The 17,380-nt window shown below is 43.0% G+C and overlaps 1 protein-coding gene across 3 annotated transcripts in view; it reads right to left on the reverse strand.

The window, feature by feature from the left end:
* RALGAPA2 (Ral GTPase activating protein catalytic subunit alpha 2) overlaps positions 1–17,380 on the reverse strand; it is a 278,035-nt gene that overhangs the window by 220,725 nt on the left and 39,930 nt on the right. For all 3 annotated transcript variants that reach the window (XM_025001044.2, XM_025001043.2, XM_025001040.2), the window contains exons 4-6: positions 10,417–10,474; positions 5,014–5,057; positions 2,001–2,178 (exon numbers count right to left, since the gene is read on the reverse strand). In XM_025001044.2, the coding sequence (XP_024856812.1) occupies positions 2,001–2,178; positions 5,014–5,057; positions 10,417–10,474 (280 nt within the window). The remainder of the gene's footprint in view (positions 1–2,000; positions 2,179–5,013; positions 5,058–10,416; positions 10,475–17,380) is intronic.

The following is a 17,380-nucleotide window of genomic DNA, read 5'->3' on the forward strand; positions in this document are numbered from 1 at the left end:
TGCACCTTCTGCTCTGACCAGCCCAAGGTCAAATACCTGTCACTGGGCAATACAGTGATCCGCAGTGACAAAACTTGCCCATTAGGCAAGTTCCTTGAAAACTCCCTGGGCTCAAAAGATGGCATTACTAGTCCCATGAGGCCACCACTGCTCTTCATGAAAACTGCATGAAAATACACATCTGGTGATAAAGAGCCTGGAGCATCAGGGATTTCCCTGGTGGTCTGGTAGTTAAGAATCTGCCTTCCAATGCAGGGAACATGGGTTCAGCCCCTGGTTGGGGAGGTAAGATCACACATGCCACGAGGCAACTAAGCCCAAGCAATGCAACTACTGAGCCCAAGTGCTGCAATGAAGAGAGGGCATGCCAAAACGGAGATTCCGTGCGCCACAAGTAAGATCCTATGCAGCTGGACCATAAAGAAAGCTAAGCACTGAGGAACTGATGCTTTTGAACTGTGGTGTTGGAGAAGACTCTTGAGAGTCCCTTGGACTGCAAGGAGATCAAACCAGTCAATCCTAAAGGAAATCAACCCTGAACACATTGGAAGGACTGATGCTGAAGCTGAAGCCCCATTACTTTGGCCACTTGATGTGAAGAGCTAACTCATTGGAAAAGACCCTGATGCTGGGAAAGATTGAAGGCAGGAGAAGGGGATGACAGAGGATGAGACGGTTGACTGGCGTCACTGACTCGATGGACATGAGTCTGAGCAAACTCCAGGAGGCAGTGAAGGACAGGGAAGCCTGGCGTGCTGCAGTCCATGGGGTCGCAGAGTCGAGCACGACTTCATCAATTGAACAACAATAACAAGCCAAATAAATAAATATTTTTTTAAAAAGAGCCAGGGGAACAAATGAACACCCACTTATAAAACAATCGCTGTACGGAAAACAGGCAGCAGTTTGGATGCAGATTTAAATCTCATGAGCAGCAACAAAAGCACTTGCTCCAGCCAGACACACCATGTGTCTCTGCTCCTGCCAACAGCTGTCCCCTTCCTTCCCCTCCAGTTTCCTCCACTCCAGTAAATCTCTCCTGTCATCATTTCATATAAAACAGGCTCCAGTTCTGTCAGTTCAAATGTCTGTAAAACAGGAGTATGCAGATGACACCACTCTAACGGCAGAAAGCGAATAAGAACTAAAGAGCCTCTTAATGAGGGTGAACAGGGAGAGTGAAAAGGCTGGCTTAAAGCTCAACATTCAAAATACTAAGATCCTGGAATCCGGTCCCACCACTTCATGGCAAATAGATGGGGAAAAAATGGAAACAGTGGCAGAGCTTATCTTCTTGGGCTCCAAAATCACTGTGAAGAGTGGCTGCCGCCACAAAATTAAAGACGCTTGCTCCTTGGAAGAAAAGCTATGACAAACCTAGGTGGCATATTAAAAAGGAGAGACATCACTTCGCTGACAAAGGTCTGTATAGTTAAAGCTATGGTTTTTCCAGTGGTCATGTATGGCTGTGAGAGTTGGACCATATAGAAGGGTGAGCACTGAAGAACTGATGCTTTTGAACTGTGGTGCTAGAGAAGACTTGAGGGTCCCTTGGACATCAAGGAGATCAAACCAGTCAGTCCTAAAGGAAATCAACCCTGAATATTCACTGGAAGGCCTGATGCTGAAGCTGAAGCTCCAATACTTTGGCCACCTACTTCAAAAAGCTGACTCACTGGAAAAGACCCTGATGCTGGGAAAGATTGAGGGAAGAAAGAAAAGAGGGTGACAGAGGATGAGACGGTTGGATGGCATCATAGACTCAACAGACATGAGTTTGGGCAAACTCAGGGAGATAGTGAAGGACAGGGAAGCCTGGCGTGCTGTAGTCCTTGGGGTTGCAAAGAGTTGGACAGGACTTAGAGACTGAACAACAACAATTCCTCTTCAGAATCCATCCATGAAACCGAGGTTTCTGTTAGGAAAAGGACAGAATGAGGGATTCCTTATCGCAACGTGGAGGGTAGTTTCTGCCTGTTGGATGGGCCAGTATCACTCACCATCAGCCATGTTGGGGCCAGGGTTGATGAGCGTGTCCAGTGTACAGGGCCCCCTGGACGACATGATGGCAGGGAATCCTGGCACCAGGCTAGCAAAAATCAGCACCTGCTCTTCTGCACAGTTCGTCTGAAGTGCTTGAAGCCACAGAAGAAACAGCCGGATTCCTTCACATCTTATCTAAAAACAAAACGAAAGGCAGCAAAATGAAACAGGCAGTCATACTTGTATGAGTGTACTACAGTGCAGCATTGGTTCTGAGGGACAGATCTAGAAGCTCAAAGCATCACTGAAGTCCTGCACCAAGTCCTCCCCTGTGTGACCAGGAAGCAAGGACACTGCAGCCCAGCACAAGGGCCGGAGGAGCTGGGCTCCAGTGCAGCCTCAGCCACTTTCTAGCTGAGCTGTGAGTGTGGAGGACCACTTAACTTCTCCGTGCCTCACCTCCCCAGCAGTGAAGCAGGGGTGATAACAAAGTTTATCACCAAGTGCTCGTATACGGTGAAGTGGACTGGAACTGCCTGGCTCACAGTAACTGCTACCTAAGCATTTCCTAGTAGTTGCATTTTATTCCTTACAGCAATGGTGTCATCAACGCTCGATTACTCATGAAAACCACGCAAAGAGAATCTTGCTCCGGATTTACACCGTGCTTTGGATAGAACCTGTCAGGTCACTGCATTATACACAGGTACCATGTTCTTGAAAATCACAACACTTAGACCTAAAAGGGCCCCACGGACCTGGCTGAGGGGGACAGGCAGCCTCTGGCTTCCCTATCCTGTTCTCCTGATGCCCTCCCCTGGCTCCAAATAGTCGGCATCACCCATAGAAAAACATCAATACAGGTAGATGTGACCTTTTTCCTTCTCTGCACTTAAAACTTTCAGCTTCATCCCATTCCTAGAATTCATAAACACAGGTAACTCCATTTTTATATCCCTAAATGGCTGGAAAGGTGATGTCAATAAAAGAGATTAAATAAGCAAAAGAGATGGGAAAAAAAATCAGACGCAGCTGAAAGATGTAGTGAGCTCCGAAAGCAGGCAACTGAGGGGCTGCCTGGTGCCTCTTCAGTGACACCAAAATAGTGCTAATTTCTAAAGAGCCAGGGTTCAAACCAGGCCCAGGGTCTGCAGGAAAGTAAGAGGGGAGGAGAGATGGAGGGAAGGAAGGAGAGGAGGGAAGAAAGGAAAGAAGGGAGGAAGGGAAGGAGAGGAGGGAAGGAAGGGGGAAAGGGGATGGATGGAATGAAAGGAAGGTGGGAAGGACAGAAGGAGGAAGGAAGAAAGAGAGAGGGGGAAGATGGGGGGGGAAGATGGAGGGAGGGGAGGGAGGGAAGCTTGGTTGACTCCCCAGAGAAGTCAAATACACCAAGACAGACACCCCATCAACTGTGATCCCCGGGAGCCCCTCTAGACAAGCCCTGGACTCACCACTGCCCTACCCTGCTCACACCTGCCCAGCAGATAAGTGGTGACTTTGCTGAATACATAATGCGATTCACCGCCAGACAAAAAATATATATATATATCAGGGCTAGATCCCCTGGAGAAGGAAATGGCACTCCACTCCTGGACTCTTGCCTGGAAAATCCCATGGACGGAGGAGCCTGATAGGCTACAGTCCATGGGGTCGCAAAGAGTCAGACACGACTGAGCTACTTCATTTTCACTTTCTATGTATATCTAACCAAATTATATCAAATTTAACAACAGCAAAGTTTCTAGACACTTTGATAAAGTCTCCAATTTTTTAGGTTAACTGTATTTAAAGTAAAGTGAAGTGAAGTCAAAGTCGCTCAGTCGTGTCTGACTCTTTGCAACTCCGTGGACTATACAGTCCATGGAATTCTCCAGGCCAGAATACCAGAGTGGGTAGCCATTCCCTCCTCCAGGGGATCTTCCCAACCCAGGGTTCAAATCCAGGTCTCCCACATTGCAGGCGGATTCTTTACCAGCTAAGCCACAAGGGAAGCCCAAGAATATTGGAGTGGGTAGCCTATCCCTTCTCCAGGGGATCTTCCCGATCCAGGAATTGAACTGGGGTCTCCTGCATTGCAGCTGGATTATTTACCAACTGAGCTATTAAGATAATTAAATATAAATAAGGTCAATAATAAACAGAAGATAACAACCTGGTAAGTTTTAGCTATAAGACCATTAATTAAAATAGAAAGGAGAAAATACAGAAAAATCGTGAAACTATAGACAGTTCGTCTCTTTTTTTTTTCCCAACAAGTAAGAGAGCATGAACCTATACAGTTTGAGTGGTTAGGGGCTGTTTAAGCTAATATAAACACCAAAATATATTAGCTTATTAAAGGCACACACGTAAATTAAACAGCTATGAGTGAATTATCTTCCATAAAATATACATCCTGCTTTCTCTTGCTACTTATGTTTCAGGGTCATAAGTATTATTCCGGTATTAAACAGTAGACTGTCATTTTAAAAGGCACAGTCATTTAAAATTAGCCAATTTTAACCTAACTTATAAGATCAATCTGCTGCTGCAAAAAAAAAAAAAAAGAATAATAAACATTCGAGAGTAAGGTTCTGCTGCCCTTTTTCTCCACAAGCATTCTCAAAAATAGCAAAAAATGATTCTGAGACAACTATAGTTTTTAACAAGATTACTGGGGTGTACAGAATCAGAAACATTAGCTCTGAGGCTTAGGCAGGACCTGGGTCAACCCCTTCTCTTTCCAACAATGAAGCTGAAGCAGTCAGCACCTCAGCTGAATAGCAGAATCAAAATCAGAACGCAGGATTCCAAACTCCCAGTCCCAAGCCACTTTCTCCTGAGAAAGTTGAAAATGTCTATCACAGTAAATTATGATGTAAGAACAAAAACTCCAACAGTATTTGTCATATCATTTCTCAATAAAAAACTAAAACTAAGTTAAATGGATTTTAAAGAATTTTTTTTAACGGCTTAATGCTGCCATTTTATGGTATGAATAAGTTTAAAAGTAATGAAAAAAGCCATTACATTTGCATCTAAAATAAATACCTTAATAGAATTTCCAGTGTGTAGAAGCTTCTTTAAAGTTGAGCCTGAAAGTTTAAAAAAATGAATTAGAAATGGAATATATGAATGCATATTTAAGATCTATTTTTAGTTTTAGAAAGAAAAAATGTGCTTATACCACTTTTCAAACATAAAAGGAAGAAGGCTGACCTTCAGAAGCAAAGCAATGTCACAGAAGGAGAGATGTTTTCAGTATAAAAGCATTCTAAGTATGAACTTCTACAAATTCTTTTAAAAGAGTCAAAATGATTTATAGTAAGGTAACCTAAATGCCCACAGTGGATTGATTATGCGAAAATGTTTCTGTCAGGCACAAAATGAATGACTTTTTTAAATCTCTAAAGGAAAACATAATATAAAACTACCGCTCACAAAACATTTTTTACAAGAATGTTTTACGAATATTCAGGACAGCATGCCACTCTGCTTGCAATGACAACCACATTTATGGTTTCAGTCCATCTATAAATCACCTTGCAGAGCACTTGGGTCACTGTCGAGGAGAGGGACTCAAAAGTTTGGTCAGAACTACTTCAGCCAAGAGCAAAACCACGGAGTACAGCCTATGGGGTGAGAAGGCTCCTCAGGAGGATGGAGACGTGTACCTGTGACCCTCTGGATGTGTCCATGCCTTTAGCATGGAGACGGCTTGGCAACCCCACCTCAGTATCACATGTGGCCCCTAAATGAGGTCTCAACCTCACAAAGGATATAATCTTTAAAAATGAGAATATACTGGAAGTCTTAAGCTTTTCTTCCAATTTTTTGAGAAAAAAATATTATTTAGATTTCCTGATGGAGAGTTTTGTGCAATGTTTTAAAACTGGATATCACTTTCCAACACCAACGTAGTTTGAAGAAACAGAGTCAGTGCCTTGACAATTGCTGCAGGTTGTATCTATGTGGACATGCATGTGCACTAAGTCACTTTGGTCGTATCCAACTCTTTGCAACCCCATGGATTGTAGCCCACCAGGCTCCCCCATCCATGAGATTCTCCAGGAAAGAATACTGGAGTCGGTTGCCATGCTGTCCTCTGGGAGATCTTCCCGACCCAGGGATCGAACCTGCGTCTCTTACATCTCCTGCATTGGCAGGTGGGTTTTTCATCACTAGCACCACCTGGGAAGCCCCATCTATGTGGACAGATACACAAATATCAGCTAAATGCATGCACTTTAGGAATTCATTAGCCAGCTAGTTTTCTGAAGGAACTTTGTATGACTGCTGTTACACCTAATGCTGGGCTCAGAGGAAACTCACCACTATCATGACTAGGCTGCAGCACTGGATTACCAATGGTTTGTGATTAAATGAGGAAGTGCCTGCTTCCCTCTACTCCTATCACCAAAGCATGTCCAGTGATTTGGGGTTCAGGGTCAGCACTGCCTGGGCGGGGCTCTTAGAGCTGAGGCTCAAGTGCCTATGCTAACGGACTATCTCTCCCACACCCACCCACCAACTGGTCCTCATCCCTCGCCTCCCTGTTCATCCGTTTTTGGACAAAGTCCATTCTGCCCCCGTTTAGTTTTTGTTTCATGATGCCTTGGGGGACCTGGTGATGCTTGCCAGGTCCAGCAGACACCTCACCTCCCAGGAGACTGGAGATGTAGTCTGCACAGACAGCTCTCTTCCAAGACATCTGAAAAATCCCCCGTCTTACAACACATCCTCGAAAACACTTTCTCCAGTCACTGTGTGTGACCACCAGGGATTGTCAGTCCTTCCCCATCTTGAAATGAGCCCAGCGTTTTTATTTTAAACTTTCAGCCTACCCATAATTGCCTGTATCCACTCTTCCCTGCACAGGGAGGAGTAAATACATATAAAAAGGACAGACTTGACAAACAGACGCAGGGAATCTGCTCCATTATCTGTCAATAGTCCCCTGCTTTTTAAAATCCTCCTGTTAATTTGTTATAGCCCAAAAGAAAACTAATATATATTTGATCTATTCCATCCTGTTGTATTCAGAAACTCTCAGAACACTTTTAAAATAAGAATATTATAAAGAAAAATGTGTGCAATGCAGGCACATATCAGAGGGTTTCAACATGAGAACTGGGGAAGAGGATCCAAGATCCTTCCCTGGCCACATTAGGTACTTCTTTGTTTGTTATTTATTTGGCTGCACCAGTCTTAGCTGTGGCATGCAGGAACTATAGTTGAATCATTAGAAGTCTTAGTTGCAGCTTGTGGGATAGTTCCCTGCCCAGGGATTGAATCTGGGCCCCCTGCAGTGGGAGTTCAGAGTCTCAGCCACTGGACTACCAGGGAAGTTCCCACATTATGTATTTCTTAAAGGCCCTAAGTTCACAGAGATATTTCTACTTTTACTTTACCATTACGAAATCCATTTCATTCTAACTTCAAAAAGTTTCTGTCTACATATCATTCCTATTTGGATGTTTAAACTCCTCATTCAAACTATAATTATCCCCAACCCCATCACTGCATGTGTCTTTTCAACCCTAATGATTGCCACTAGATTGACACACGTGTAAAAACAACAAATAAGTACACTAAAGTAGTTGAAAAATACTTAAAAATTAGAAAGCTCAATATTGAAAGATGAAAAAGTATTAAAACTCACGTTAGCTTAAATGTTTATCACACAGAATGTATTGTAATTTTACTTTCCTGACTTTAATGGAAGCAAATTAATCACTGCTTTCAAAAATCTACTTCTTGGCTTATCTCATTTTCGACTGCAAGACTTTCAATACTTCAAAATCTCTTCCAATGAAATGGAATCCTTTAAAGGTCTTTAAAAGATATTTAAAAGATAACAAAGACATTTTGAATCTAACATTGACATTATAAAATTCTTCTTTATTTTTAATTAAAAAAAAAAAAAAAACCCTCCCTGTGTGTGTGTGTGCATCATGCCTCAAACCAATGAATAAGCAATGGCAGTATGACACCAGAGGAGCGATAAGAACGTGGAGAAATGCCAAAAGGGTGGTGCACAAGCTCTGCTGAAAGTGCCAGTGGAGCAAGGGCACAGGACCTCCCGGCACCGAAACATCGGAGAACAGGGGAGCAGCAGTCCACTGGAGGAAACTGACATTAACAATTTTCTCAGAATGAATCAAGGGCCTAAATGTGAAACATACAACTACACAATCTCTAGGAGAAAACACAGATCTTTTGCGATCTTGGGTTAGGCAAAGATTCATCAGACAAGACACCAAAAGCAAAATTCATAAAAGTAAGATTGATACCCTGGACTTCATCAAAATTAATAACATCTACTCCCTGAAGTAAACTATTATGACTGAAAAGACAAACCAGAGATGGGAAGAAAATATTTCCAAATCATATGTTTGATTAAAACACTTACAACCAAAATATGTGAAGAGCTCTTAGAATTCAGTATTAGGATGAAAAAACATCCTCAACTTGAAAAACAGGCAACAGATTCATAGATACACTTCACCAAGACATACAGGTGGCAAATGGCACATGAAAAGACGCTAAAGATCACGTAGTCATTAGAGAAATGCAAATTACAACCACAATGAGATACCACTACCACTAAAATTAAAACTCAGATCATACGAAGTGTTGATGAGAATGTGGTGTAACCGGAACTCTCACACTGCTAGCAGGAATGTAAAATGGTACAAACACTTTGTTAAACATATGTCTTTATATGATGCAGCCACTTCATTCTCAAAGATTGGAAAACACGTGTCCACACAAAGACTTGCATGCAAATGTTTACAGTAGCTTTATTTGTAGCCAAATACTATTAATAGAAACAACCCAAAGGCCCATCATCAAATGATGAACTATGGTATCTCCATGCAATGGAATACAGTACAACTCAGAAGTTAAAAAGAACGAACTGTTAATATCTGCACCAGCACAGATGCACCTCAAAATAATTATACTGAGTGAAAGAAGCCAAACAAAACGGGAATATACTGCATGATTCTATTTCCATAAGACTCTAAAAAATCAAGCTATAAGGCCAAAAAGCAGACTGGTGTTTGCAGATCAGGGGACTAAGGGGTGAGCTGGGGAAGGGGGCAGGGGTGGTCAGGAGGAAATTCTTGGGAGTGATGGCTATATTCATCATCATGATGGTATCCATGGCTGCACAGGTGTAGACCTGTGATTAAACTTATCAAATAATATATATTAAGCATGTACAATTTGTTGTATGTCAATGATAGTCCAAAAAAAGGTTTTCTTTAAAAAAGTAAAAATAAAACCCAGCAGGTAGCCTGGAAATGATTGAATGACAGATCAGCGGGACGGAGGTTGTGGTTAAACAGAGATGTGTGTCATGACAAGGGTCGGAGGAGAATCAGGAAGCCACGGAGGGTGAGGGGTCATGGGGCTGATGGGTAACTTGCCAGGAAGGAAAAGGACTGGGAGAGAGTGAAGCCATTTAAAAGAAAGCAAGTGGGCAAAAGATAGAGGACACGCCGGCAACAAGGAGGGACAACACAGCATCGTCAAGAGACAGAGGTTTCCATAGAGGGGGTGGTGGTCTTGGTCAGGACTTGGTCTTGCAGGAAAATAAAAAGGCCACAATCTCATCCCCATCCTCTGAGGGAGACAGAGAATAGTCAGAGAAAACCTGGGTTTCAGCAGTGTAGGAGACTGCAGGGCTGTTCCTTAACCCAAGAAGAGGGCTTCCAGACAACAGAGGGGTGATGGGCGAAAGACACTGGGAGGGCACAGCGTGAGCTGACATGGCATCAGGCCCAGCCAGCCCTTGGCGGGCAGGCCGCACACAGGTCCCTGGAGTTGGCTCAGCCTGGCCGCGATGCACCCTGAGAGGGTCCTGGTGTGAAGTCCACGGGGAGCTACTGATCCCTCGGGAAGAGTGGGCTCTGGGTGACCTGACTGGGGTTGGGGGAACCAGGAGGGCTTGTCAGACTCAGACTCCTGAGGAGTGAGCCATAGAAACTATGAGAGATGAGTCTCAGAGGGTGTGTTCCCAATCCCAGGCAAATGTGGGGCCACTGGGTAGCCTAGGGGCATGACCAACATGGATACTCTTAAAAAGTCATCAGCCGATTTGCAGTTTATTTATGTACCTGGTTTTTATACTATCTACAAGAAAAATCTAGTTGAACAAACTAGATTTAACGACTCATATATAAAATCCCCGCACAAATTTTGGCCATGTGTGAACATTCACTGATTGAGCCTATACCTTTAAAGCCCAAAGTGTATTTTTTTTAATATTTATTTATTTTTGGCTGTGCTAGGCCTTCATTATGGTGGGCAAGAGGTACAGAGAGGTGTAAAAATATGCTACATATATATATATATATATATATGTAGAATTACAAATCCACAATCACTTATTGGCGATTTTACTAGAAGAAATATACATTAATTAAAATTTTTTGTAATTGTTCTTACCTATACTCTGGTAATGCCATCGAAAGAAAATTCGTTCAGGTAGAAACTGCAATATTTTCTATTAAAAAAAAACAACAAAAATTAATAAGATGCAAAAAGAAAATAAACAACAAATGAATGAAGTTACACATTTTCATGACAGCCCATAGTACATGCTATAGATCTATATATCTCTACATAGAGGGCTTCCCTGATAGCTCAAGTGGTAAAGAATCCATCTGTGATGCAGGAGATGCAAGTGATGTCGGTTGGATCTCTGGGTCGGAAAGATCCCCTGGAGAAGGAAATGGCAACCTGCTCCAATATTCTTGCCTGGGAAATGCCTTGGACAGAGGAGCCTGGCGGGCTACAGTCCCTGGGGTTGCAAAGAGTCAGACATGACTGAGCAGGCAAGCATGCAGCATCTCTATACAGATGTATTTCAGAAAAGGAAAAAAAAAAAAACACTTTGCAATAGCATAAATTTCACTTTATCTTGGACCCCTATGAAACAGTCTCTTTCACTTGCCCCAAGCAAGCTTCCTCCCCTGAATGTTTTAAAGAGATTACTAGCCCAACTTTAATTCTCCCTAAAAGAAAGAAAAGGGAAAAAAATAACAGAAGGGATCACTGTAATTATATCACAGCCATTGCTTAAATAGAACAAAAATAACCTGTCAAATGCCAGATTCTCTAGGTTTTCTCTTTTTCCCCTTCTACTTCCCATTTCCATTAAAAGCATCACCTGTCTCCAGACAAGAAACAGAACTGGGAAGAAAGATGAACAAAGAGGGTGAGACCTTACTCCGTGGAATAAGGAAATTAAACTGGCAGCAAGGATTTCTTGAAATTAAGAGCTAAAAATTAGTTTTAGGATAGTAGTTATGACCCTCTCTCCTCCCACCATCCCTGGTAGATATAACAAAGAACCTTTACTTCTTCTGATTCTGATTTAATTAAATTCTATAGTACCCCACAATTTTCAAAAGTTTCACACACAGGATTTCACATAATCCCATAATAACTCTTCCCCCTCACCTCAACTCCCATATTGCAACCTCCCCTCTTCCCTTTCCCCACTGGCAACCACTAATTTGTTCAATATATCTACGAGTCTGCTTCTTTTTTCATTCACTAGCTTATTATATTTTTTAGATTTCACATATAAGTGATGTCACACAGTATGTGCCTTGTCTGACTTATTTCACTTAGCATAATGTTCCCCAAGTTCATTCTTTTTATGGCTGAGTAGTATTCCACTGTGTTTGATGGGAGGGTGTGTGTGTGTGTGTGTGTGTGTGTGTGTGTGTGTGTGTGTGTATATACCTTCTTTACCCACCATCTGTCAGTGGACATTTAGGTTGCTTCCATACATTGGGAATTATAAATAGTGCTGTTGCCTTTTGTGATTCTTTAACTCATACTTTCTCTTTTACTGAAAAATTTACTACAGTACGTGTGCTCAGTCATGTCTGACTTTTTGCGACCCCAAGGACCATAGCCTGCCAGGTCCCTCTGTCCGTGGAATTCTCCAGGCAAGAACACTGGAGTGGGCTGCCACTTCCTATTCCATCTACAGAGGCGAGGTTCAATGTGTTTGATAACAAATGAATAATGATCCTTGTAGGCTGAGTTCTCTGGGGAACAGACCCTGCATGCAGTTAGGAGTGCCAGTGGTTTACTGGGGAGCAGCCTCTGTGAAAGAGAAATGAGGAAACAGAGGAGCCCCAGACCCCTACTCAGAGTGTATGGCCCCACAGGAGTCCGGGAGCAGATGGCCTGTTGGAGGAGCCCGGGTGCCTGAGGACGGCCAGGCCCCCTCACTGCAACCTCAGTGGGTCACTGGCTGGGGACATGATGGGAAGAGCGTGGTGGTGGCTGGAAGCTGAGGATGGCAGCCTTGCAGCCAGGCTGGAGTGGACATGAGCTGTGCATCTGTCTGTCTGCTACAGCCATCTTCCAGTGACTACTTGGAATATTCTCATCGTATCGAGAGGCTGAAGGCCTAACAGAAATGACCCTACTACTTCTGCTGGCTTTGTTTCTCATCAGCTGGCTGAGGCTTCACAGGCAGTGGAGCCCAGCATTGTCTCCTCCTCCCATCTAGTCCTCTCTCCCCAGCTGAGGGAACAGCAGCAACTGGGTGTCCTCTTGGGTCAGGCTTTCTCCTCCAAGGGCATTTGGCATCCCACCTACATTCCTGACCAGGGATCCAACCCGTGCTCCTTTCACCGGAAGTGCCGAGTCTTAGCCACTAGACCACCAGGGAAGTCCCTCCAGGATTCTCTTCTGGTCCCATCTTGCCACTTAATCTAAAAATTTCATACAGCAGATGCTGAGAAAATTAGTCTCAAGAGTCAGGGTAGAGCTTATCTCAGACAAGACGAATGCGTGGCATGCCCACGGGCTCCTCAGATCTCTCTGTTGTCGGGAAACCATCTGGCACTGAATTGTGCTTTTCAACCTTTCAAAATACAGATAGATCGCTCTTCTTGATTTAGATTTCCTTTCTTAGTAGGCAACAAAGAAAAAAAATGTCTTTATTTTTGCTGCTGCTGTTAACTTTATTTTTTCCCCTTTATGTTTTTAAATTTTAATTGGAGGATAATTGCTTTCAATATTGTGTTGGCTTCTGCCATACATCAAAATATAAAGAAAGACAGCGACTACAGCAAAACGGTGGGCGAGGACTGCTAGGATGCTGCTGGTGGGCCACAAGTAGCCTCCAACTTGTTCCGAGGTCAGGCCTGACATCGTCACCACTTCCAGACAAAAGTTTTCAGATTTCCAAAATGGATGGACTTTAAAGATACTCAAAAATCAACTCAGTAAGGTTTGGATAAGAAATACCATGCCAAATATCTGAGCTACTAAGAATATTCCCAAACAGACATAATATTACACAACTCAAAGCTGAACTCACCCACAGAGATGCTTTTTGCACTCAAATATAGCAAGAGTCATTTTTTATACATTGACGCCTACAAGGTCAATAAAAACAAAGCCCCACACAACTATCTGTGCCTAAAGGCTAAGCCTGTCCCTCTGAAAGCCCCAGATGAAGCCTACCTCTGTGGAGGCCAATACAACATGGCATTGCTGCTGCAGCCAATATTCTAAGCTCCACGACTGTGGATGCCACAGAAGCTATTGACATCTTGTTTGCAGTTTCACTGGAGAGTAAAATTTTAAAAAATGCAGGAAAGCCACACAGCGTGAATAAATATTACTTTTCTGAAAGGCACATGGCTGTAGTTAATGCTTGGTGCTCAGCTGCATCTGTATGGTAATCCAACACAGCACACTCGAAATAGAAATTAGGTCTTACTACTGATCGGCACCTCAGGGAATCTGTCATTCTTTTAAGTGATTATCCACAGTCTCTTTTTTCTTCAGAACCTACTGCATGACCAGGAATAATGTGAAATGGAAGCTGCAGTTTATACAAGATGCTATCGTGTACTTTAAAACTGCTGATCTTCGTTTAATTTGTATGGGAAACTCCTTTTTTTCTTTCAAATCATTCCTAGATGATTGCAATGTATCCCAGTAGATTCACACCCAATTTTGATTCCACTTAGAAAAGGAGGTCAGTGAAGAAGGAGGAAATGTCACATAATCACCGATGCAATAACGTGACCAGTTAACTGGTCAACAATGACCAGTGAAACCTGCTCTGTGCACACAAACAGAACATGGGAACCACTCTCCCTGAAACCAGCCACGAGGCCCAGGGTGCAAGGTGAAGAAAACACTGACCAGAAAACACAAAGTTCAGTGTGGAGGAACAGAAGTCTTATTTAGTCACGTGGCCTTTTGAGTTCAGAAAACTTAGGAAGAGACAGAGCAGGTGGCTTTATAGGACATATCCTGTGAACGCCACACGTGCTTTGGTCTCAACAGGACCCCATGGGCAGGAGCCAGATGGCCTGGAGAGTCCCAGGGTGATCTACGGAGACAGTGCCGTGTTCAACCACTCAGGGCCTGGTCACCGCTCATCTCTCACTAAAAATGACTATCCAGTGCAGACAAAATAGTCTCATTGAATTTTGGGTGTCAACATTTGGGACTTTGAAATTTAAGAGAAATGGAGCTAAAATTAGGAACAACAGAATCTTAAAAATAAGGTACCTATATTTTGAGTTTAAAAAGTCATGCTTTTCTTCTTATCCGTGTACCCTTCTAGCTAGTCACTCACCCTGCTGTTAACTGAGCCAGGAAAGCACAGCTCCGTCTTCTAACAGCCTTTTCCGTCTTTAAGACCCAACTCAAACATCACCTCTTGAGAAGGGCTCACCTCAACCACCTCTCCACCACATCCCTCCCCAACATGACAGGCACCAGCCACTCCTCCAGCAGCTGCTGCATTCCTAGAGAGAAGACCTCCTATGAGCCATCTTAGGGACCCCTATGAGTGACTTAGCACGCACGCAGGCACATACAACAGATACAAAGAAATGCCCAAGTTTAAGGTAGGTGCTGATACGCAGACATCGCAGAAACTCAGAACCCTGACAGCAGGCGTTTGACAAAGAGAATAGAACTGGCTTTCCCAACGTTATGTGTGTACATGCATGCTAAGTTACTTCAGTCGTGTCCCACTCTGTGCGACCCCATGGACTGTAGCCTGCCGGGTTCCTCTGTCCATGGGATTCTCCAGGCAAGAATACTGGAGTGGGTTGCTATGCCCTCCTCCAGGGGATCTTCCTGACCCAGGAATAGAACCCGCTTCTCTTACATCTCCTGCATTGGCAGTCGGGTTCTTTACCACTAGGGCTGCCTGGGAAGCCCCTGCCCAGTGTTATAGTAAATCTTAATACTTGATTAGATTATCACTCAAAAGGCAATACTTTTCTTGGCTAATGAGAAAAAGAAAAAAATATTGCCAAACACTTAAAACACAAGGCAAAAACATCTAAAGGAAATAGGGAATGCATAAAAAAAAGAGGATGGAATCTGATTTCTCCCTCCTGTATTTTAGAAACTGATCAATATAAAAATGTGGGAAAATCTCTTTAAGCAATGAAAACTCAGAAAGGGTAAAGGATCCCATCTACGAGCAAAACACTCAGAGGAATCACTGCTTAAAGCACAGACGAACCTGTGAAGAGGAGTAGGGGTTGTGGCCCCCTCCTGAGAAAGCAGGATATCCATAGAATATGCAGCAAAGGAGGGACCATCCTCAAAAGAAATGGATTCTTCCTTCTGAAATAGATTTGCTGAAAGAATAGGGTACTTTTTAAAGCAATTTTCACTCACAGTCTTAAGAGACCCACGAGGACACTGAGTCTTTTTTAAGATCTGCATAAATAAAAACAGTAGATGCACAGGTAATGTTTGAAATCAGAAAATACTGCATGGAGATGAAAACCCAGAAAGCATGAATCTAGAGTCACCACAGAGCTTCCCACATAACCTCATGCATCCCGAGACCTCCCTAGCACTAATCAAGCTGAACAGAGAGATAAGGGTCCAGACGTAGCACATTCAAAGCTGCAAATTCAACATACAGTTAAAAGTCCTACAGAAAATCTGAGAAGAACAAATGGATTATCCACAAAGGAACAAAACTCAGGTTGACCTCGGTCTTTCTGCAATATTAAGCTCCAGAAGGCAGCATGGTCAGCTGCTCACAGCAGGCCACTCTGAGAAGGGGCAGCAGAACAGAGACATACAGAAGAACAGATGTCCCACAGCAAGCCAGGTCTTGCATGTGAATCTGGCGTGTAACACAGATGGCTAGAGAAGGTGGCACTAGTGGTAAAGAACCTGCCACCAATGCAGAAGACATAAGAGATGCAGGTTTGACCCCTGGATCAGGAAGAACCCCTAGGAGAGAGCTCGGCAACCCACTCCAGTATTCTGGCCTGGAGAATCCCATGGACAGAGGAGCTTGGCAGGCTACAGTCCATGGGGTTACAAAGAGTCAAACATGACTGAATTGACTTAGCACTCCTACACACACACACGCACACGCACACACACACACACACACACACACACACACACACACACAGAGTACAATACAGCTCTTTTGCAAAGCAAACAAAATTCAGAGTATTGAGAAAAAGAGATTATTTGAAAAGCATAGAGCCAGCTATATTTGTCTGAAGTTCTTGTTGTTTTTCTAAAAAAAGGTATTCTAGAGCTGGGAATTTTTCAGCCCCATACCTCACCCTCCTCAACATACTAAATGATTCATATTCCAGCAAATACAGAGATTAATTAGTTTTAAATAATCCAAAAACAAGGGTGCAGGTGCATAAACAGCATGAACAACAATCTGTATTTATATAACTGGAATTAATACGGGCATAAAAATAGAGCAAATCCTCAAAACCATTAACATAAGAGAAATAAATGTTAAAAATATTACAATAAAATAATCTGGATAAAAAGTGCTTAAAATAGCTAAAAAGTAAGATGGACAAAAGATATATGGGGGTAAAGTAAAAGTAACGCCAAACACTGCTTTATTCTTGATCAGTTGTCAGTTATCTCAGTCGCCCAATTGTGTCCAACTCTTTGCGACCCCATGGACTGCAATCCACCAGGCACCTCTCCATGGGATTCTCCAGGTAAGAATACTGGAGTGGGTTGCCAGGCCCTCCTCCAGGGGACCTTCCTGATCCAGGGATCAAACCTGGGCCTCCTGAACCTCAGACAGATTCCTTACCGTCTGAGCCACCAGGGATAATAAAAAGAAATTTTTAATAGCAATTTTTAATTTTAAACAATGATAGAAATGATAGAAAATCGAAAGTATATCTCCCAAATCCCAAAGCATAAAGAGTCAGTAACCTCTCCCCAAAAAAACAAGAGTAGAAGAAAAAAAGTTAATGCTAATTATTACACACAAAAATAATAAATATAAATAAGTTAAATTCCTCTACCAAAGACCAAGTCACTCAGAACTGGTTTCCAAACACACAAAGACAAACAACAAGAAATACAGAAAGTGACATAGTAGCACATAATTCGACCC

The sequence above is a fragment of the Bos taurus genome, chromosome 13 (genome assembly GCF_002263795.3).
Source record: "Bos taurus isolate L1 Dominette 01449 registration number 42190680 breed Hereford chromosome 13, ARS-UCD2.0, whole genome shotgun sequence".
NCBI classification, from domain to species: Eukaryota; Metazoa; Chordata; class Mammalia; order Artiodactyla; family Bovidae; genus Bos; species Bos taurus.